This window comes from Oncorhynchus mykiss, chromosome 1, assembly GCF_057628025.1.
Source record: "Oncorhynchus mykiss isolate SJ-2025 chromosome 1, ASM5762802v1, whole genome shotgun sequence".
Lineage (NCBI taxonomy): Eukaryota > Metazoa > Chordata > Actinopteri > Salmoniformes > Salmonidae > Oncorhynchus > Oncorhynchus mykiss.
The window spans coordinates 53,984,959-54,009,551 of record NC_143022.1 but is presented as its reverse complement, the minus strand read 5'-3'; the positions used below and the strand labels follow the sequence as shown (position 1 = coordinate 54,009,551).

The window sequence follows — 24,593 nt, the reverse complement described above, 5'->3', positions numbered from 1 at the left end:
CTGAGGTGTCTTTGGCCTGGCTTGCTAACTACTTCTCTCAAAGAGTGCAGTGTATAAAGTCAGAAAATCTGCTGTCACAGCCACTGCCTGTTTCCAAGGGAGTACCCCAAGGCTCGATCATAGGTCCCACGCTCTTCTCAATTTACATCAACAACATAGCTCAGGCAGTAGGGAGCTCTCTCATCCATTTATATGCAGACAGTAGTCTTATACTCAGCTGGCCCCTCCCCGGATTTTGTGTTAAATGCTCTACAACAAAGCTTTCTTAGTGTCCAACAAGCTTTCTCTACCCTTAACTTCTTGCGTCGAGCAATCCCGTCACCGGGAGCGTAATCATAGCCTCAAGCTCATTACCATAACGCAACGTTAACTATTCATGAAATGAGATAAATATATTCACTCACAAGCTTAGCCTTTTGTTAACAACACTGTCATCTCAGATTTTCAAAATATGCTTTTCAACCATAGCTACACAAGCATTTGTGTAAGAGTATTGATAGCTAGCATAGCATTAAGCCTAGCATTCAGCAGACAACATTTTCACAAAAACAAGAAAAGCATTCAAATAAAATAATTTACCTTTGAAGAACTTCGGATGTTTTCAATGAGGAGACTCTCAGTTAGATAGCAAATGTTCATTTTTTCCAAAAATATTATTTGTGTAGGAGAAATCGCTCTGTTTTGTTCATCACGTTTTGCTAAGAAAAAACCCCGAAAATTCAGTCATTACAACGCCAAACTTTTTTCCAAATTAACTCCATAATATCGACAGAAACATGGCAAACGTTGTTTAGAATCAATCCTCAAGGTGTTTTTCACATATCTATTCGATGATAAATCATTCGTGGCAGTTGTGTTTCTCCTTGGAAGCAAACGGAAAAATACACGCAGCTGGAGATAATGCAATAATTGCGACAGAGGACACCAAGCGAGAACCTGGTAGATGTAGTGTAAAATGGTCAATCTTCCAATGATATGCCTACAAATACGTCACAATGCTGCGGAAACCTTGGGGAAACGACATAGAGTGTAAGCTCATTCCTGTTCCATTCACAGCCATATAAGGAGACATTGGAACACAGCGCCTTCAAAATCTGGGGCACTTCCTGTTTGAAATTTCATCTTGGTTTCGCCTGTAGCATCAGTTCTGTGGCACTCACAGACAATATCTTTGCAGTTTTGGAAACGTCAGAGTGTTTTCTTTCCAAAGCTGTCAATTATATGCATAGTCGAGCATCTTTTCGTGACAAAATATCTTGTTCATCCAAAAATTAAAAGAGCGCCCCCTATATCGAAGAAGTTAACCTTGTTTTGAATACATCCAAAACAAAGGTCATGTGGTTTGGTAAGAAGAACACCCCTCTTCCCACAGGTGTTATTACTACCTCTGAAGGTTTAGAGCTTGAAGTAGTCACCTCATACAAGTACTTTGGAGTATGGCTAGATGGTGCACTGTCCTTCTCTCAGCACATATCACAGCTGCAGGCTAAGGTTAAATCTAGACTTGGTTTCCTCTATCGTAATCGCTCCTCTTTCACCCCGGCTGCCAAACTAACCCTGATTCCGATGACCGTCCTACCCATGCTAGATTACGGAGACATAATATATAGATCGGCAGGTAAGGGTGCTCTCGAGCGGCTAGCTGTTCTTTACCATTCGGCCATCAGATTTGCCACCAATACTACTACTTATAGGACACATCCCATTTTTTTCTGCTACCATGTTGTTGTTATGTTGTGTTGCTACCATGCTGTGTTGTCATGTGTTGCTGCCTTGCTATGTTGTTGTCTTTAGGTCTCTCTTTATGTAGTGTTGTGCTGTGTCTCTTGTTGTGATGTGTGTTTTGTCCTATATTTATATTGTATTTATGTTTTGTTTTTTTATCCCGTCCCCGCAGGAGGCCTTTTTCCTTTTGGTAGGCCATCATCGTAAATAAGAATTTGTTCTTAACTGACTTGCCTAGTTAAATAAAGGTTAAATAAATAAAATAAAAAATAAAAATACTTATTTGGAAATTGTGGAACATTGTAGGAATGTTCTGTGCAAACTCTTAAAGATTTCCAGAACATTTTATTACGTTTTGGGAGTCTGGGACGTTACAAGAATATTCTTGTGATATTCACATAATTGTACTGACAGGACTTAGACCAGGTGTTCTGTCAACATTCTTACAACATTTAAGGAATGTCCTGTGCAATCTTAAACATTGTATGAATGGCATCACAACTGAGCATATTTTGTGCTTTTGGAACCTATGTCTTGCAATGTGTCCACACGGTTACCACAACATGTTTCAGGAACCTTTAAATAACCCAGAAAGGCTGTTCTGTCAACATTCTTGCAACATCAAATGAATGTGGTGTGCAACATGATACAAACATTCTCTGAATGTCTGCACAACTGAACAGTTCTCTTGCCATATCCCAACAATGTTCCCATAACCTAAAGAAATGTTTTAGGAACTTTTAAAGAACATCAAAAAATGTGTTTTGGGAAATGTTCTTGTAGCATCAAGTGAATGTTTTTTCATTCTAAAATATACATTGTATAGTCATCTTCACAACTGGATAGTTTGTCTTTTGTGATGTCCAACACAATGATCCCACCATACTGTTTCGACAAACATTTGGGAACCTTTAAAGAACAGACTAAATGTGTTATCGGAACATTCAGACAACATCAAGGCAAATGTTTTATATGATCATCAGCATGACTCGACAGTTTTTGTGTTATGAGAACATTTGCTGCAACCTAACGATTGTTCTGGAAACTTTCACAGAACCAATTCTGGTTTGCTGGGAACATTATAGTGAATGTTAGGATATTTCATCTTTTTTTTGTTATCAAAAACATTCTTTGAATGTTTTGGGGATGTTCTCATCCTAATGTTTGATAAAACCATAACTTAATGGGAATATTAGCTAATGTTCCCGGTTTGTTCCCGGTTTGTGGGTTGTCTCTCCATGAGGACTCTTCAGAGATGAGGAATACTTCAGTGGTGGGTCATGCAACTCTGAATATTTTCACTACGTTAGCATAATTATATGGGTTTATTTACCAACTAATAATCTAATATTAGGCTGTAGCTGCTCGGTAAAAACACTTGAGAGCTTCTGACAGTTATCAAAGACATGACTGATCAAGCCGTTCACTGAGCGTTTAGAGAACAGCTTTAATCACACACAGTTAAGATAAGCTCCCAGCCAAAGTTAATATGCTGTTTGATAGCAAGTCGGGTATGATGGCTACAGCTTCAATAACTGCATTTTTTAATACATTGATGTACTTGGCACACCTACAACAGCTGGTGTGTTCTTGTCCCTTCTGTGTGTATAGGTGATATTTTATTTTACCTTTATTTAACTAGGCAAGTCAGTTAAGAACAAATTCTTATTTTCAATGACAGCCTAGTGGGTTAACTGCCTGTTCAGGGGCAGAATGATAGATTTGTACCTTGTCAGCTCTGGGATTTGAACTTGCAACCTTCCGGTTACTAGTCCAACGCTCTAACCACTAGGCTACCCTGCCGCCCCAAGAGCTGTGTTCGACTCAACAGCTGGTTAGTGTTGTTATCCGTGTGTGGTTTTGTTGACCTCTGTCCTCCGTATGTCTGCAGGAGGTGGAGCTGTGTCGACTGAACAGCCAGGAGAAGCTGGGCCTGACGTTGTGCTACAGGACAGACGAGGAGGAGGACATGGCTATCTATGTCAGTGAGGTGAGACAGCAGGAGTGAGACTGAGGGTGGCTAGGGAACTGCTGCTGTATTTATTCTTCTCATTCTTCTTCTTCTTCTTCTTCTCTCTCTCCATCCTTACAGTTTTCACTTATGAAAACGGTATTATATACGCCAGACTTGTTCAGAAATAGGTACTTTTGAAGTTCTCACTTCACCTACACGTCTAATGTCACAACACTCAGCAGTGTACAAATGCTTCCTTTCCTCAGAGTTCTTGAACAAACACCAAAATAACAGCTACTATTTATACAGTGCCTTGCGAAAGTATTCGGCCCCCTTGAACTTTGCGACCTTTTGCCACATTTCAGGCTTCAAACATAAAGATATAAAACTGTATTTTTTTGTGAAGAATCAACAACAAGTGGGACACAATCATGAAGTGGAACGACATTTATTGGATATTACAAACTTTTTTAACAAATCAAAAACTGAAAAATTGGGCGTGCAAAATTATTCAGCCCCTTTACTTTCAGTGCAGCAAACTCTCTCCGGAAGTTCAGTGAGGATCTCTGAATGATCCAATGTTGACCTAAATGACTAATGAGGATAAATACAATCCACCTGTGTGTAATCAAGTCTCCGTATAAATGCACCTGCACTGTGATAGTCTCAGAGGTCCGTTAAAAGCGCAGAGAGCATCATGAAGAACAAGGAACACACCAGGCAGGTCCGAGATACTGTTGTGAAGAAGTTTAAAGCCGGATTTGGATACAAAAATATTTCCCAAGTTTTAAACAACCCAAGGAGCACTGTGCAAGCGATAATATTGAAATGGAAGGAGTATCAGACCACTGCAAATCTACCAAGACCTGGCCGTCCCTCTAAACTTTCAGCTCATACAAGGAGAAGACTGATCAGAGATGCAGCCAAGAGGCCCATGATCACTCTGGATGAACTGCAGAGATCTACAGATGAGGTGGGAGACTCTGTCCATAGGACAACAATCAGTCGTATATTGCACAAATCTGGCCTTTATGGGAGAGTGGCAAGAAGAAAGCCATTTCTTAAAGATATCCATAAAAAGTGTTGTTTAAAGTTTGCCACAAGCCACCTGGGAGACACACCAAACATGTGGAAGAAGGTGCTCTGGTCAGATGAAACCAAAATGGAACTTTTTGGCAACAATGCAACACAGCTGAACACACCATCCCCACTGTCAAACATGGTGGTGGCAGCATCATGGTTTGGGCCTGCTTTTCTTCAGCAGGGACAGGGAAGATGGTTAAAATTGATGGGAAGATGGATGGAGCCAAATACAGGACCATTCTGGAAGAAAACCTGATGGAGTCTGCAAAAGACCTGAGACTGGGACGGAGATTTGTCTTCCAACAAGACAATGATCCAAAACATAAAGCAAAATCTACAATGGAATGGTTCAAAAATAAACATATCCAGGTGTTAGAATGGCCAAGTCAAAGTCCAGACCTGAATCCAATCGAGAATCTGTGGAAAGAACTGAAAACTGCTGTTCACAAATGCTCTCCATCCAACCTCACTGAGCTCGAGCTGTTTTGCAAGGAGGAATGGGAAAAAATGTCAGTCTCTCGATGTGCAAAACTGATAGAGACATACCCCAAGCGACTTACAGCTATAATCGCTGTCACGACTTCTACCGAGGGTAACTTCTCTCCCTGTTCGGGCGGCGCTCGGCGTCGCCGGTCTACTAGCCACTACCGATCCCTTTTTCTTTTTCTGGTTGTTTTGTCTGTGTTCCTTTTCACACCTGGTTTTCAATTGCTTTGATTTCTGTGGGTATATAGGGCAGCTGTTACCTGCCGTAATTCGTGCAGGATTAGACTTGTGTGTATTGCGTTCGATGGTATTTGATGTTTGTTGTTTTTTTCGCATTTACGCACGTGTATGTAAAGTGTCGGAACTGTGTTAGTTCCTCCGTGTGTTTGCACGATTATTCGAGAGCGTAGTTTTGGGATTTTTTGTTCTGTGCCATTTGCATTGCTGGACTATTATTAAACACGCTCCTCAGACATCCCTGCTCTCCTGCGCCTGACTCCTACACCTCTCACCAAGACGCATGTTATCACAGAATCCTGCACCAATATAATTATGGAGTCAGCAGGAGCGGACGCACTTCCAGGGTCCGTGGAGGAGCGAGTTCAACACCACACGGCAGTGTTACACCGACTGGGGACCGCCATGGATCAGGTGATGGCGACGATGGAGAGATGGGAGAGAGGTGGCCTTCCCACACCGTTATCAGCTACACCCCAACCAGTACCACTACCCTCTCCTTCATTGCCTGAGCACAGTGGAATTCGACTCGCCCTCCCGAGGGAGTATGATGGGACGGCGGCCGGGTGCCAGGGCTTCTTACTCCAGATGGACCTATACCTGGCGACCGTTCGTCCGGCTCCTTCGGGGGGTGAGAGCGTGAACGCCCTCGTCTCCTGCCTCGCAGGTAAAGCCCTGGAGTGGGCCAACGCGGTGTGGAACGATCCTGACTCGGCGAGGGACCACTACCCAGAGTTCACCCGCCGCTTTCGGGCCGTGTTTGATCACCCACCTGAGGGTCGAGCGGCGGGTGAACGGCTGTTCCATCTGAGGCAGGAGAGGAGGAGTGCTCAGGACTTTGCTCTAGAGTTCCGGACCTTGGCCGCTGGCGCGGAATGGAACGACAGGGCCTTGATCGATCACTATAGGTGTAGTTTGCGTGAGGACGTCCGTAGGGAGCTGGCCTGTAGAGACACCACCCTGTCCTTGGACCAATTGATCGACATGTCCATTCGGTTGGACAACTTGCTGGCGACCCGCGGACGTCCAGATCGGGCTCTGTCAGTTCCATCTCCCAGCTCCACCACTCCAACACCCATGGAGCTAGGAGGTGCTTCAGCGAGGGCGACCGGAGGAGGGGGCCTTTCCTGTGCCAGCTGTGGTCGCAGAGGGCACACTGCTGACCGGTGCTGGGGGGGTCCCCCCGGGAGTCGAGACGCCAGGCCGAGCACTGCCCGGACACCTCAGGTGAGTCGGCACCAGGCTCACCCAGAGCCCCCTGTTGGTCACGTGTATGTATGGATTGTTTTTCCTAAATTTTCCCCTCTTTCCCGGCATAAGGCGCTAGTAGATTCAGGCGCGGCGGGGAATTTTATTGACCGCGGTTAAGCGAACAGGTTAGGGATTCCCCTTGTTCAGCTGGATAAACCCTTCCCAGTGCACGCCTTAGATAGCCGACCATTAGGGTCAGGGCTAGTCAGGGAGGCCACGGCGCCACTGGATATGGTTACGCAGGAGGGTCATGAGGAGAGAATTAGTCTCTTCCTCATTGATTCTCCTGCGTTTCCGGTGGTGTTGGGGATCCCCTGGTTGGCCCGTCACAACCCCAGGATTTCGTGGCAACAGAGGGCTCTACAGGGGTGGTCGGAGGAGTGCTCAGGCAGGTGTGTAGGAGTTTCCATCGGTGCTACAACGGTGGAGAGTCCAGACCAAGTCTCCACCGTGCACATTCCCTCAGAATATGCCGATTTGGCTATTGCCTTCTGTAAAAAGAAGGCGACCCAATTACCACCTCATCGACGAGGGGATTGTGCGATAAATCTCCTGGTAGGCGCTGCACTTCCCAGGAGTCACGTGTATCCCCTGTCACAGGAGGAGACGGTGGCTATGGAGACATACATATCGGAATCTCTGGGGCAGGGGTTCATTCAGCCCTCCATCTCACCTGCCTCCTCGAGTTTCTTTTTTGTGAAGAAGAAGGAGGGTGGTCTGCGTCCGTGCATTGACTATAGAGGTCTAAATTCCATCACGGTGGGGTATAGTTACCCGCTACCTCTCATTGCCACGGCGATTGAGTCATTTCACGGAGCACGGTTTTTCACAAAACTGGATCTCAGGAGTGCATATAACTTGGTGCGTATCCGGAAGGGAGATGAGTGGAAGACGGCGTTTAGTACCACATCCGGCCATTATGAGTACCTCGTCATGCCGTACGGTTTGAAGAATGCTCCAGCAGTCTTCCAATCTTTTGTGGATGAGATTCTCAGGGATCTGCACGGTCAGGGTGTGGTGGTTTACATCGATGATATTCTGGTCTATTCCGCTACACGGGCCGCGCATGTGTCTCTGGTGCGCAGGGTACTTGGGAGACTGTTGGAGCATGACCTGTACGTCAAGGCTGAGAAATGCTCGTTCTTCCAACAGGCCGTCTCCTTCCTTGGATATCGCATTTCCACATCGGGGTTGGTGATGGAGGATGACCGCATTGCAGCCGTGAGTAATTGGCCGACTCCAACCACGGTAAAGGAGGTGCAGCGGTTCTTAGGGTTTGCCAACTACTACCGGAGGTTTATCCGGGGTTTTGGGCAGGTGGCTGCGCCCATTACGTCACTGCTGAAGGGGGGGCCGACGCGTCTGGGGTGGTCGGCTGAGGCGGACAGGGCTTTTGGTCGCCTGAAGGCTCTTTTTACCTCGGCTCCCGTGCTGGACATCAGGGGGGCGCCGGCGTATGCAGTTCGGTCCATACTGGACTCGAGGCGTCGGGTGGGGGGTCTTCAGTACCTCGTGGACTGGGAGGGGTACGGTCCGGAGGAGAGATGCTGGGTGCCGGTGGAGGACGTACTGGATCCTCCTATGCTAAGGGAGTTTCACCGCCTCCATCCGGATCGCCCTGCGCCTCGTCCTCCGGGTCGTCCTCGAGGCCGGCGTCGTCGCGCTGCGGGAGCCGCGCGTCAGGGGGGGGGGTACTGTCACGACTTCTACCGAGGGTAACTTCTCTCCCTGTTCGGGCGGCGCTCGGCGTCGCCGGTCTACTAGCCACTACCGATCCCTTTTTCTTTTTCTGGTTGTTTTGTCTGTGTTCCTTTTCACACCTGGTTTTCAATTGCTTTGATTTCTGTGGGTATATAGGGCAGCTGTTACCTGCCGTAATTCGTGCAGGATTAGACTTGTGTGTATTGCGTTCGATGGTATTTGATGTTTGTTGTTTTTTTCGCATTTACGCACGTGTATGTAAAGTGTCGGAACTGTGTTAGTTCCTCCGTGTGTTTGCACGATTATTCGAGAGCGTAGTTTTGGGATTTTTGTTCTGTGCCATTTGCATTGCTGGACTATTATTAAACACGCTCCTCAGACATCCCTGCTCTCCTGCGCCTGACTCCTACACCTCTCACCAAGACGCATGTTATCACAATCGCAGCAAAAGGTGGCGCTACAAAGTATTAACTTAAGGGGGCTGAATAATTTTGCACGCCCAATTTTTCAGTTTTTGATTTGTTAAAAAAGTTTGAAATATCCAATAAATGTCGTTCCACTTCATGATTGTGTCCCACTTGTTGTTGATTCTTCACAAAAAAATACAGTTTTATATCTTTATGTTTGAAGCCTGAAATGTGGCAAAAGGTCGCAAAGTTCAAGGGGGCCGAATACTTTCGCAAGGCACTGTAGTTGTTGATAAAAGAAAATGTAAATCAACTTGATAAAATAATGTATGCATGCATTTCCACCAGTCCTGTGTGTTTATCGGTTCTTTGAGGTTTCATGTGCATTTTATGTAAAATAGGTTAACATAATTGTACTACCATACTACAATTACTATGGACTACAATCACTGTGGATCATAGTAAATACAGTGCATTCCCGAAAGTATTCAGAACCCATGACTTTTTCCACATTTTATTACGTTACAGCCTTATTCTAAAAACTATTCAATTGTTTTTCCCCCCCTCATCAATCTACACACAATACCCCATAATGACAAAGCAAAAACTGGTTTTTAGAAAAGTTTGCAAAGTTATATATAAAAATTGTAAAAATAAATTTACATAAGTATTCAGACCCTTTACTCAGTACTTTGTTGAAGCACCTTTGGCAGTGATTACAGCCTCGATTCTTCTTGGGTATGACACTACAAGTTTGGCACACCTGTATTTGGGGAGTTTCTTCCATTCTTCTCTGCAGATCCTCCTCTCAAGCTCTGTCAGGTTGGATGGGGAGCGTTGATGCACAACCATCTTCAGGTCTCTCCAGAGATTTTCGATCAAGTTCAAGTCTGTGTTCTGCTTAGGCCACTCAAGTCGTTCAGATATTTGTGCTGAAGTCACTCCTGCGTTGTCTTGGCTGTGTACTTAGGGTCGTTGTCCTGTTGGAAGTTGAACCTTCGCCCCAGTCTGAGGTCCTGAGCGCTCTGGAGCAGGTTTCATCAAGGATCTCACTGTACTTTGCTCCGTTCATCTTTCCCTCGATCCTGGCCAGTCTCCCAGTCCCTGCTGCTGAAAAACATCCCACACAGCATGATGCTGCCTCAACCATGCTTCACCATATGGAAGATGCCAGGTTTCCTCCAGACGTGACGCTTGGCATTCAGGCCAAAGATTCCAATATTGGTTTCATCAGACCAGAGAATCTTGTTTCTCATGGTCTGAGAGTCCTTTAGGTGCCTTTTGGCAAACTCCAAGCGGGTTTTAATGTACTGAAGAGTGACTTCCATCTGGCCTCAACCATAAAGGCCTGATTGGTGGAGTGCTGCAAAGATGGTTGTCCTTCTGGAAGGTTCTCCCATCTCTACAGAGGACCTCTGGAGCTATGTTAGAGTGACCATCGGGTTCTTGGTCACCTCCCTGACCAAGGCCCTTCTCGTCCAATTGCTCAGTTTGTCCGGGCGGCCAGCTCTAGGAAGAGTCTTGGTGGTTCCAAACTTCTTCCATTTAAGAATGGTGGAGGCCACTGTGTTCTTGGGGAACTTCGACGCTAAATAATGTTTTCGTTACCCTTCCCCAGATCTGTGCCTCGACACAATCCTGTCTTGGAGCTCTACAGACAATTCCTTCGACCTCATGGCTTGGTTTCTGCTCAGACATGCACTGTCAACTGTGGGACTTTATATAGACAGGTGTGTGCCTTTCCAAATCATGTCCAATCAATTTAATTTATCACAGGTGGACTCCAATCATGTTGTAGAAACATTTCTACAACATCAATGGATGATCAATGGAAACAGCTCAATTTTTTCTTTATTTTTAATACATTTGCAAAGATTTCTAAAAACCTCTGATGTATGTGTTTAGATTGATGAGGAAAAAACATATTTAATGCATTTTAGAATAAGGCTGTAACATAACAAAATGTGGGAAAATTCAAGGGGTATGAATACTTTCCGAATGCAGTGTAAATACACTGATATAACTTTGAAAGGAATACAGCATTCTAGACTTTCAGGACTAAATCAGTTGTGACGTTAATATGATTCCTCTGTGTCCTCTTTTACAGAGCTTAGGTAATATTGAATATGTAGAGAGTCTGTAATTTAATATGATTAACACAGACTAAAAATACATGAATCGTTGGACTGGCACTTCATCATTTTTATATTTGCAATAATATAGATTAAACCAACTCGTAAAAAAAGGCGCTGTAGTCTTTCTTTGAGTGACTATCCTTGTTCTTCAAATAGAACTGACATGTTTTGCAAGCTGAGGTTACACTATTTGTGCCCACAGTCAAGGCTTTTTTTCTCTGTTTCTCCCACTTATTGGCAGCACTTACAAAGCACTGTCCTCTCCTCCATTCTGCCCAACTTACTCTCTCTCTCTGTCTCTCTCTCTCATTCGTTTGAAGTTAGCTCAGACCCGCAAGGTATATGCAGCTGAACATGAGTTGAATACAGATCGCTGTAGTCACTGGGCTGCTTCTCCTCTCAAGTGTTCAGTCTATAAAAAGTCAAACCAAGGAGAGCGTGCTGCATTCAGATGAGCTTCTACTGAATGTTACTCCGTATTTCAGCTGTGTTTGAGATAGTGAATTGCGTTTCTGATCTCACATAAATACCAATGAACTATACAGTATCATGCATACTATTTGGCAAAGCTCAATATGTAGTGTTTAAAAGGACATTTTATATCACGCTTTGTGTATTATGACTTTTCTTAAAAATGGTTTGACAGTAAGCTATGTAGTGTTTATGAAGTCTTTATGAATGCTCTATAAAGCCTTGCTGTAAATGGCGTGCAGCTTATAAAGGCTTCATAAAGCCTTCATAAACTCTACATAAATGTGTTATGCGTCATGCTTTTTAAAAGGTTCATAAATGTTTCTTAACTGTGTGACATAACCACCAATGTCAAATCTGACATAACCCACTATGTAAAATATGACTTTTTAAAAATTAACCAGGCAAGTCAGTTAAGGACAAATTCTTAATTACAATGACGGCCTAGGAACAGTGGGTTAACTGCCTTGTTCAGCTTCAGAACGACAAATGTCTATCTTGTCAGCTCGGGGATTCGATCTAGTAACCTTTCTGTCACTGGCCCAACGCTCTAACCACTAGGCTACCTGCTGCCCCATAAACCTGTGCTTTATAAAGGGTGGCATAAGGACCTCTTAATAAAGGCCTTATAAATCATATTAAATGAAGGCTTCACAAAGCATTTATAACCCTGTCATGCGTCTTGGGAGAGCATTGCAACACCAGGATATTGGGGTCGCTTCGGATAAAATCGTTGGAAAAATTGTATATATTATATTACACTAAAACATTTCTAGGATGGCCCAACCTCTTTCCCTCCTGGGTGCATATAGTCAATATTGGACCTGACCTCAAGTTCACCCAAAATGCTGTGTTGCAGGATGACACACATTATAAAGTTCAGTCATGCACAGCTATAAAAAAAAAAAACGTTGGTAGAACCTTTTAAAATCCGTTTAAATGTTTTGCCTACTGTTTTTTTTTCTTCTCCCAAATTCCATTTTCTTGGTTTTTGTTTTTCCAGGTTTTGGATATCCCCATTTGTTCTTGTTTACTCCAGTGTTTTTACACCTTTTTTAATAGAAAACAACTAAATTGGATTTTGTGTGTTCACAACCAAATCAGGGGATGACTTTTGAGGCCTTGGAAAAATCTATATTTTTGTGTAGTTGCCCTTTAATTCAGTGAGCATGCCCTGTACTTTTGTTTGGTTAGCGGGTTTTCTATAGTGCAGTTAAGCACACGTGATGTTATTCGACTGCCAATGGAATGGTTGGAGTATAAGTCCAAGAATCCAAGATGGCGTAGCAGTCAGGCGTCTTGTCTTCGTCTTGTTGTGTTCTGTCTTTAAATCTTTTTATAAATGTTTTCTTCGCATATATATTTTTAAAACATTTTTCTTAACCTCAACTTCAACATCTCCTGCAACCCGCCTCACCCAATGTGGTATGGATCTGCTATTTGCTTTACTTTAGAACCGGAACCCCCAACAGGAGCTAGCTACTGCTAGCAGTCATCAGCTAACCTTTAGCCCGGACAACTCCTGCCAGTCTGCACAGCGCATTCAACCCGGAGCAAATTGGACTTCTTCTTCTCCATATCTCCGGATTCCTACAGCAAGCTCTGAACCTTTTCACCTGGATCATCACAGCTAGCTAGCTGCTATCCGAGTGGCTACTGCTGGCTAACGTCTCTGTCCCGAAGTAAGCACCAATTAGCCTGGAGCTAGCCTATGCTAGGCCCATCTCCCTGCTAGCTGAAGAGGTCCATCAGCCACTCCTTAATCGACCTGGCCCGGGTATCCTGGAAGGATATTGACCTCATTCCGTCAGTAGAGGATGCCTGGCTATTCTTTAAAAGTGCTTCTCTTCCCAGACTCAATGCACTCAGCTCGCATTACAGTGTTGCTAAAAAAGGACAAGGACCCCCTATCCTACTCGTCCTTCCGGCCCATAAGCTTGTTGGATTTCGACTATAAAATAATTACCAAATTGCTCGCCAAAAGACTAAACACTCTTCTTCCCAAAATAATAAAAGCGGACCAAACTGGATTTATTAGAGACAGATACTCTTCTGATAACCTTCGCCGTCTTTTTGATATTATTGATCAAGTAAAACGCACAGAAGACCCCTGTCCTGCTGGCTTCACTGGATGCTGATTAGGTGTTTGACAGGATGGAGTGGAGCTTTCTGTTTTCAGTCTTAGAAAAGTTCAATATGGGCCCAAATTTTATTAAATTGATCAAATCACTATACTCTCATCCAAATGCCATGGTGACTACTAATGGACTGAACTCTGACAAATTCCTTCTGGAACGGGGCACAAGACAAGGGTGCTCGATGTCCCCCCTGCTCTACTTGTTGGGGGCGGAGCCTCTGGCAGAGTTGATAAGGAGCAATCCAAGTATTATGGATGTTTCTGCAGGCGGCCTGCAGCACAAGATTTCGCTTCACGCGGATGATGTCTTGCTCTACATATCCAACCCTGAGAAATCCCTCCCTCTCATTTTAGACAAAATTGCTCAGTATGGCAAGTTTTCAGGTTATAAGATCAATTTTAACAAATCCACTGTCTGCCCTCTCAATATTACACTCACCAGCTCTATGAAGACACTATGTCCTTTCCAATGGAAAACACAGGGGTTTCAATACCTCAGGATCTTCATAACACCAGATCTGAATAGCCTTTTCAAGGAAAATTATCTTCCACTCCTGGATCGAGTCAAGAACGATCTCCAAACCTGGATCTCCCTCCCAATTAGCTTAGCAGGAAGAATTAATGTCATCCGTATGAACGTCCTCCCTAGACTGAACTACTTATTTCAGATGCCCCCATGCTATCTCCCAGTTTCCTTTTTCAAAACAACTAACCAAAGCATCACCAACTTTATATGGGGCAATAAAAAACCTAGGATCAAGTTTTCCACTCTATCGAAACCTGAATCTAAGGGTGGTCTTGCCCTTCCCTCCCTTCAATTGTACTACTGGTCTGCCCAAATCAACATGCTAACATGGATCACAAACAGACAAGAGTCAACATGGATTCAGATAGAAGCCCAATCCTGTGGTTCATTGCCCTTAAGCTCAATTATATTCATTAATAACTTTAGTGAAGTGGGCAACATAGCCAAAACCTTTGTGATTTACAGCACCCTACTAGCGTGGAGGGACTGTAAGAAATACCTGGGCATTTCCTCCCAAATATGTTCTCACTTGCCTATAGTAGGCAAACCAGACTTGCCAAAAGCCCTGAGGGATGCCAACTTTAATCTATGGCATACTCTAGGAATCAGGACCTTTTCAGACCTATTTCATCAGAAAACCACTACACTGAAATCCTTTCCAGAGCTCTGCAGTGAATTCGATGTGCCAAGATCCCATTTTTTTTTAAATATCTTCAAATTAGACATGTAATTTCCTCATTTACCTTCAAGAGGAGGTTTAGAACTCAGTTGAATGAAGTTGAAACCCTTCTTGTCACAGCACAATCCATTAAAGGCAAAATATCTTACATCTATAGACTCCTTTCTGAGAAAGGAGGCTCCTCCTTTACTCCTTTGAAAATAATTTGGGAAAAGGACCTTGGTCTGACTATCAGTGATGAGTTATGGGCGGAGGTTTGCAAAAATGTAAAAATGAAAGAATCTAACCACAAATTTTTGTACAAATTGTATTATACTCCTTTGAGACTCCATAGAATGAAAACAGATATGTCTCCTAACTGTAAAATATGTACCTCTGAAAGTGGAACCTATATGCATGTATTTTGGAGCTGTAGAGAGATTGCCAGATTCTGGCAATCTATACATACTGCTGCACAGAAAATATTAGAGGTACAGTTTGATATGACCCCGTGTATCTATCTTCTTAATGCCCAGCAGGACTTTGTTCTTGATCATGAGAGAGAAAATTTGCTTATGACTATTACATACTTTGCTAAGAAATGTATTCTTCTATTGTGGTCCTCTAATACCCCTCCTACATTTAAAATGTGGATTGACCAGATTGTTGACTTTCTTCCTCTTGAAAAGCTCACTTACGACCTCCACAAGAGACAGCCCAAGTTTGACAGACTCTGGTCTCCACTATTCAACTATATTTCAAACTGGACAGAGTGAACGGGGTGACTAGGGAAATGTGCAGATACAGTACATGTTGTGTAAGGTGCTGTAAAACCTAAAAACGAATTATTGGCCCGTCGTCTCAGCGAAGGCTAAAAATAGCTAATAAGAACCTTGATAGTGCTGCTGCAAGTGTTATATATATTATTTTTTTTTTTGTACGTGTGCGTATGTATGTATGCATGCATGCATGCATGCATGCATGTATGTATATATATATATGTATATATATATATATATATATATATATATATATATATATATATATATATATATATATATATATATATATATATATATATATATATATATATATATATATGTGCACCAAGGAAAATAAAAAATTATATAAAATAAAAACACTTATTATTTTTCTTAATATTTCATTTTAATTGTATTTTTTTCAAATATATTATTATTATTATATTTTTTGACTTTTTTTCCTTCTTTTTTTAAGCCTGTCACATCTGTGAATGTGGAATGTGTTTTGTTGGTTGATTGAAAAACTAGAAAACTTAATAAAACTTTTTAACCAGGAACAGATATAGCCTTTGGTTCACTCCCGACCGGACTGCCCTTGACCAGCACAAAAACATCCTGTGGCGTACTGCATTGGCATTGAATAGCCCCTGCGATATGCAACTTTTCAGGGAAGTTAGGAACCAATATACGCAGGCAGTTAGAAAAGCAAAGGCTAGCTTTTTAAAACAGAAATGTGCATCCTGTAGCACAAACTCCAAAAAGTTCTCTGACACTGTAAAGTCCATGGAGAATAAGAGCACCTCCTCCCAGCTGCCCACTGCACTGAGGCTAGGAAACACTGTCACCACCAATAAAGCCACGATAATTGAGCATTTCAAGAAGCATTTTTCTACGGCTTTTTCAACAGCCCTGCACCCTACACAGCAACTTGCCCAAGCCTCCCCCATTTCTCCTTCACCCAAATCTAGATAGCTGATGTAATGAAAGAGCTGCAAAATCTGGACCCCTACAAATCAGTCGGGCTAGACAATCTGGACCCTCTCTTTCTAAAATGATCCACCAAAATTGTTGCAACCCCTATTACTAGCCTGTTCAAACTCTCTTTCGTATCGTGTGAGATCCCCAAAGATTGGGTAGCTGCCACGGCCATCCCCCTCTTCAAAGGGGGAGACACTCTATACCCAAACTGCTACAGACCTATATCTATCCTACCCTGCCTTTCTAAGGTCTTCGAAAGCCAAGTTAAAAAAACAGATCAACGACCATTTCGAATCCCACGGTACCTTCTCTGCTAGGCAATCTGGTTTCCGAGCTGGTCATGGGTGTACCTCAGCCACGCTCAAGGTCCTAAACAATATCATAACTGCCATCGATTAGAGACAATACTGTGCAGCTGTATTGATTGTCCTGGTCAAGGCTTTCGACTCTGTCAATCACCACATTCTTATCGGCAGACTCAACTGCCTTAGTTTCTCAAATGACTGAGTTCAGTGTGTCAAATCGGAGGGCCTGTTGTCCGGACCTCTGGCAATCTCTATGTGGCTGGGTTCAATTCTCAGGCTGACTATTTTCTCTGTATACATCAATGATGACTCTCTTGCTGCTGGTGATTCTCTGATCCACCTCTACGCAGACGACACCATTCTGTATACTTCTGGCTGTTCTTTGGCCACTGCGTTAACTAACCTCCAGACGAGCTTCAATGCCATACAACTCTCCTTCCGTGGCCTCCAACTGCTCTTAATGGCAAGTAAAACTAAATGCATGCTCTTAAACCGATCGCTGCCTGCACCTGCCTGCTCGTCCAGCATCACTACTCTGGACGGTTCTGACTTCGAATATGTGGACAACTATACCTAGGTGTCTGGTTAGACTGTAAACTCTCCTTTCAGACAAGCATCTCCTATCCAAAATTAAATCTAGAATCGGCTTCCTATTTCACAACAAAGCATCCTTCACTCATGCTGCCAAACATACCCTCGTAAAACTGACTATATTTGACTTTGGCAATGTCATTTACAAAACAGCCTCCAACACTCTACCTAGCAAATTGGATGCAGTCTATCACAGTGCCATCCGTTTTGTCACCAAGCCCCATATACTACCCACGACTGCGACCTGTATGCTCTTGTTGGCTGGCCCTCGCTTCATATTCGTCGCCAAACCCACTGGCTCCAGGTCATCTATAAGTCTTTGCTAGGTAAAGCCCCGCCTTATCTCAGCTCACTAGTCACCATAGCAGCATCCACCCGTAGCACGCGCTCCAGCAGGTATATCTCACTGTTCACCCCTGAAGCCAATTCCTCCTTTGGCCGCCTTTCCTTCCAGTTCTCTGCTGCCAATGACTGGAACGAACTGCAAAAATCACTGAAGCTGGAGACTCATATCTCCCTCACTAACTTTAAGCACCAGTTGTCGGAGCAGCTCACAGATCACTGCACCTGTACATAGCCCATCTGTAAATAGCCGTCTAACTACCTCATCCCCATACTGTTATTTATTTTATTTTATTGCTCCTTTGCACCCCAGTATCTCTACTTGCACATTCATCTCTACTTGCACATAAAAAAACAATTACCACTATGACCTATTTATTTCCTTACCCCCTTATCTTTCCTCATTTGCACACACTGTACATAGAATTTTTATATTGTGTTATTGACTGTATGTTTATTTATTCCATGTGTAACTCTGTGTTGTTGTTTGTGTCGGCCTGCTTTGCTTTATCTTGGCCAAGTCGCATTTGTAAATGAGAACTTGTTCTCAACTGGCCTACCTGGTTAAATAAAGGTGAAATAAAAAAATACAAATAAAAAAGGCCAGCAACACTCCGTATTATTCAGAACGCCATGTAATGACATCATATATACAGTGGTAAAAATACTTGAAAGTACTACTTAATTCGTTTTTTGGGGGTATCTTTACTTTACTATTTACATTTTTGGCAACTTTTACTTTTACTTCACTACATTCCTAAAGAAAATAATGGACTTCTTACTCTTACATTTTCGCTGACACCCAGAAGTACTCGTTATGTTTTGACAGGAAAATAGTCCAATTCACACACTTATCAAGAGAACATCCCTGGTCATCCCTACTGCCTCTGATCTGGCAGACTAAATTATGTCTGAGTGTTGGAGCCTGCCCCTGGCTATCCGTCAATAAAAACAAATAAGAAAATGTTGCCATCTGGTTTGCTTAATTTAAGGAATTTGAAACGATTTATACTTTTACTTTTGATACTTACAGTTGAAGTCGGAAGTTAACATACACTTAGGTTGGAGTCATTAAAACTCGTTTTTCAACCACTCCACAAATTTCTTGTTAACAAACTATAGTTTTGGCAAGTCGGTTAGGACATCTACTTTGTGCATGACACAAGTAATTTTTCCAACAATTGTTTACAGACAGATTATTTCACTTATAATTCACTGTACCACAATTCCAGTGGGTCAGAAATGCACATACACTAAGTACAGCTTGGAAAATTCCAAAAAATGATGTCATGGCTTTAGAAGCTTCTGATAGGCTAATCATTTGAGTCAATTGGATGTGTACCTGTGGATGAATTTCAAGGCCTACCTTCAAACCCAGTGCCTATTTGCTTGACATCATGGGAAAATCAAAATAATTCAGCCAAGACCTCAGAAAAAGAATTGGAGACCTCCACAAGTCTGGTTCATCCTTGGGAGCAATTTCCAAATGACTGAAGGTATCTGAAGGTATCTGAAGGTCATCTGTACAAACAATAGTACGCAAGTATAAACACCATGGGACCATGCAGCCGTCATACCGCTCAGGAAGGAGACGCGTTCTGTCTCCTAGAGATGAACGTACATTGGTGCGAAACGTGCAAATCAATCCCAGAACAACAGCAAAGGACCTTGTGAAGATGCCGGAGGAAACAGGTACAAACGTATCTATATCCACAGTAAAACGAGTCCTATATCGACATAACCTGAAAGGCCGCTCAGCAAGGAAGAAGCCATTGCTCCAAAACCGCCATAAAGAAGTCAGACTACGGTTTGCAACTGCACTTGAAATCACTGGCCACTTTAATAAATGGAACACTAGTCACTTTAATAATCTTTACATATCTTGCATTACTCATATGTAAATACTGTATCTATACTATTCTACTGTATCTTAGTCTATGCTGCTCTGACATTTCTCGTCCATATATTTATACATTCTTAATTCCATTTGTTTACTTAGATTTGTTTGTAATCGGTGTATGTTGTGAAATTGTTAGATATTTCTTTTTAGATATTACTGCACTGTCAGAGCTAGAAACACAAGCATTTCGCTACACCCGCAATAACATCTGCTAAACACATGTACGTGACCAATACGATTTGATGTCATTTTTGACATTGGTGATTGTCACACAGTTGCCACATCTATGAACCCTTTACAAAGCATGACATACGGTTATAGATGCTTTGTTACAAATGTATGTAGTGCTTTTGAAGGCATTATGAAGGCTTTATGAAGACTTTTATATGTTGAACGTCATTTACAGAAGGGCCCAGTTGTAGTGTGTTCATTGTGGGATCAATAATAGTTATCAGCGTCATTATAAAACACAATAACAATGGGAATTGTGTGATCACGCTCTCCGCAGCCGATGTGAGTAAGACCTTTTAAACAGGTCAACATTCACAAGGCCGCAGGGCCAGACGGACTACCAGGACGTGTACTCCGATCATGCGCTGACCAACTGGCAAGTGTATTCACTGACATTTTCAACCTCTCCCGGTCTGAATCTGTAATTCCAACATGTTTGAAGCAGACCACCATGTCTCTGTGCTCAAGAACACTAAGGTAATCTGCCTAAATGACTACCGACCCGTAGCACTCACGTCTGTAGCCATGAAATGCTTTGAAAGCTGGTAATGGCTCACATCAACACCATTATCCCAGAAACCCTAGATATATATGTCCTGGATGTCAGAAAGCTTTGTCCCGGTGATGTAGTGGGCCGTACCTCTGTAGCGCCTTACGGTCAGATGCCGAGCAGTTGCCATTCCAGGCAGTGATGCAACCAGACAGGATATTCTCGATGGTGCAGCTGTATAATTGAGGATATGGGGTCCCATGCCAAATCTTTTCAGTCTCCTGAGGAAGAAAAGGTGTTGTCGTGCCCTCTTCACAACTGTCTTGGTGTGTTTTGATAGTTTGTTGGTGATGTGGAAAACAAGGAACTTGAAACTCTCGACCTGCTCCACTTCAGTGGTGTTCAGCCCCCCTTTTCCTGCAGTCCACGATCATCTTCTTTGTCTTGCTCACATTGAGGGGGAGGTTGTTGTCCTGGCACCACACAGCCAGGTCTCTGACCTCCTTCCTATAGGCTGTCTCATTGTTGTCGGTGATCAGGCCTACCACTTTTGTGTCGTCAGCAAACCTAATGATGGTGTTGGAGTCGTGCTTGGCCATGCAGTCATGGGTCAACAGGGAGTACAGGATGGGATTTAGCACACACCCCTGAGGGGCCTCAGTGTTGATGATCAGCGTGGCAGATGTGTTGTTGCCTGCCCTTACCACCTGGGGTGCGGCCTGTCAAGAAGTCCAGGATCCAGTTGCAGTGGGAGGTGTTTAGTCCCAGGGTCCTTAACTTAGTGATAAGCTTTATCGTTACTATGGTGTTGAACTCTGATCTGTAGTCAATGAACAGCATTCTCACTTACTTTTAGCTGTTCCTTTTGTTCAGGTGGGAAAGGGTAGTGTGGAGTGCGATTGAGATTGCGTCATCTGTGGATCTGGGTTGTATGCGAATTGGAGTGGGTCTAGGGTTTCCGGCATGATGGGGTTGATGTGAGCCATGACCAGCCTTTCAAAGCACTTCATGGCTACCGACATGAGTGCTACGGGCTGGTAATCATTTAGGCAGGTTACCTTCGCTTTCTTGGTCACAGGGAATATGGTGGTCTGTTTGAAACATGTTGGTCTTACAGAATCGGTCAGGTGAGAGGTTGAAAATATCAGGAAAGACGTTTGCCCATTGGTCCGCGCATGCTTTGAGTGCACGTCCTGCTAATCCATCTGGCCCCGCGGCTTTGTGAATGTTGACCTGTTTAAAGGTCTTGCTCACATCGGCTATGGAGAGCGTGCTCACTCAGTCGTCCGGAACAGCTGGTGCTCTCTTGCATGTTTCAGTGTTGCTTTCCTCGAAGCGAGCATAAAAGGCATTTTGCTCGTCTGGTAGGCTCGTGTCACTGGGCAGTTCGCTGCTGGGGTTCCCTTTGTAGTCCGTAATAGTTTTCAAGCCCTGCCACATCCGACGAGCGTGAGAGCCGGTGTAGTAGGATTCAATCTTTGTCCTGTATTGATGCTTTGCCTGTTTGATGGTTCGTCTGAGGACACAGCGGGATTTCTTATAAGCTTCCGGATTAATGTCCCGCTCCTTGAAAGCGGCAGCTCTAGGCTTTAGCTCGGTGCGGATGTTGCCTGTAATCCATTGCTTCTGGTTGGGAAATGTACGTATGGTCACTGTGGGGACGACGTCGTCGATGCACTTATTGATGAAGCCGGTGACAGAAGGGGTATACTCCTCAATGCCATTGGATGAATCCCGGAACATATTCCAGTCTGTGCTAGCAAAACAGTCCTGGTCCGCTGGTTGCACAGAAATGAGGTTTGACTGCATCCCCGGCCACTAGGAGTGCCGCTTATGGATGAGTATTTTCTTCTATGCTTTTGGCCTTACACAGCTCGTTGAGTGCGGTTTTAGTGCCAACATCGGTTTGTGGTGGTAAATAGACGGCTACGAATAATATAGACAGTGTGGCTTACTGCTTACAGAATGAGGTATTCTATCTATTCTACCTCAGGCGAGCAATACCTCGAATGACAGGGATTCGGGCCTTGTCTCGACAAAGCAGTATATCCTTCGTGTCGGACTCATTAAATAAAAAAAATCTTTGTCAGTTCGAGGTGAGTAATCGCTGCTCTGATGTCCAGAAGCTATTTTTAGTCATAAGAGACAGTAGCAGCAACATTATGTACAAAATGAGTTACAAACAATGCGAAAAAAGAACTAAGAAAAACAGCGCAGTTGGTTAGGAGCCCGTTAAACTGCAGCCATCCCCTCCGGCGCCGTTATCATTCTGGGTATCATTCCACATGTTGTGACAGTGGGGGAATCGCAAAAGTCCTTTCCTCCTCCGTTCCTCGGGTCCCTTCTACTCCTCTCCTTAAAACATTTTTCAAGAGGGACGAAAGGAGAGAAGACGTGACACGAGAAATCAAGGACAGGCCGGAGCTGAGTCCCTCCCCATCCCCAGTAATCTCAGAGCAGCCCTTTTAAGGAACGGTCCTTTGTGACACACACACACACACACACACACACACACACACACACACCGGATCATCATGAAGATGGAACATTCAGGCTGGCCCAGCCATCTCAGGAGATCCTGTCTGATTGGATAGAGTAAAACAAATGGCCCCAGACGGCAGTAATTGATTGGCCATTGAAAGAGTGGCCTGCCCTCTTCGCTCAGTATCATTAGTCAGGGAGAATCATGGGAAGGAAGAGGCATGGATGGGCCTTGTATGGATACTATGTCTCTCTGTGTCCGGTATGTTACATCTACCAATCACAACAGGAGGGATGGAGGGTGCAGGTTAGCCCAACAGGGAAATCAACAGATAAAGAAGCAGAGTACACACACACACACACACACACACAAACACACACACACACACACACACACACACAAACACACAGTATTCCCTGATTGTGATACTTTATTGTACTTTCCCCAGACACATGTCCTGACAGGTTTGTAGCTCTGTTCATTTAGCTGCTTCAGCCGTAGGGTAAAGTGGCCTTGATACCTGAACTGGACAGATGCTATAACACATACTGACAGCACAGGCCTTCCTCTGGCAGCAGGTGCTTCAAACAATCACCAGATGGTGTTGAAAGAGGTCCTTTGTCTAGAAGTGTTGTATAACAGTTCTTACTTCAAACCTACAGAGGTGCTCTAGAATTATATTGGGGACTAAATGATTATTGGATGTCATAAGAAATTTAGACAATGCTTTTATAGGTCAGTGGTCTCTGTAAAGTTGTATAGGTACACTACATGACCAAAAGTTTGTGAACACCTGCTCGTCGAAAATCTCATTCCAAAATCATGGGCATTAATATGGAGTTGGTCCCCCCTTTGCTGCTATAAAAGCCTCCACTATTCTGGGAAGGCGTTCCACTAGATGTAGGAATATTGTTGCGGGGACTTGCTTCCATTCAGCCACAAGAGCAGTGAGGTCGGGGACTGATGGGGCGATTAGGCCTGGCTCGCAGTCGGCATTCCAATTCATCTCAAAGGTGTTCGATGGGGATGAAGTCAGGGCTCTGTGCAGGCCAGTCAAGTTCTTCCAAACAGATCTCGACAAGTGAGGACCTCACTTTGTGCACAGGGGCATTGTCATGCTGAAACAGGAAAGGACCTCCCCAAGCTGTTGCCACAAAGTTGGAAGCACAGAATCGTCTAGACTGTAATTGTATGCTGAAGCGTTAAGATTTCCCTTCACTGGAACTAAGGGGCCTAACACGAACCATGAAAAACAGCCCCAGACCATTATTCCTCCTCCACCAAACTTTAGAGTTGGCACTATGTATTCGGACTGGTAGTGTTCTCCTGGCATCCACCAAACCCAAATTTGTCCATCGGACTGTGACACTTGGCATTGCGCATGGTGATCTTAGGTTTGTGTGCGGCTGCTCAGCCATGGAAACCCATGTCATGAAGCTGCCGACAAACAGTTCTTGCGCTGACTTTGCTTCCAGAGGCAGTTTGTAACTCGAGGATAGCTTATATTTACGTGCTATGCGTTTTAGCACTCGGCGGTCTCGCTCTGTGAGCTTGTGTGGCCTACCACTTCGCGGTTGCGCCGCTGTTGCTCCTAGATGTTACCACTTCACAAGAACAGTACTTATAGTTGACCGGGGCAGCTCTAGTAGAGAAAAAATTTGACAAACTGACCTGTTATTTTTATTATCAAATCTCTTTCTACTGTTTTTACTGTTTTATTTCTTTACTTACCTACACACACA

The 24,593-nt window shown here is 43.8% G+C and overlaps 1 protein-coding gene across 1 annotated transcript in view; it reads left to right on the top strand.

Annotated features, from left to right (window-relative positions):
* Window positions 1-24,593, top strand: part of LOC110524646 (PDZ domain-containing RING finger protein 4) — a 109,221-nt gene that overhangs the window by 72,478 nt on the left and 12,150 nt on the right. Inside the window, exon 4 of the mRNA XM_021604493.3 lies at window positions 3,617-3,715. Coding sequence (XP_021460168.2) covers window positions 3,617-3,715 — 99 coding nt within the window. The remainder of the gene's footprint in view (window positions 1-3,616; window positions 3,716-24,593) is intronic.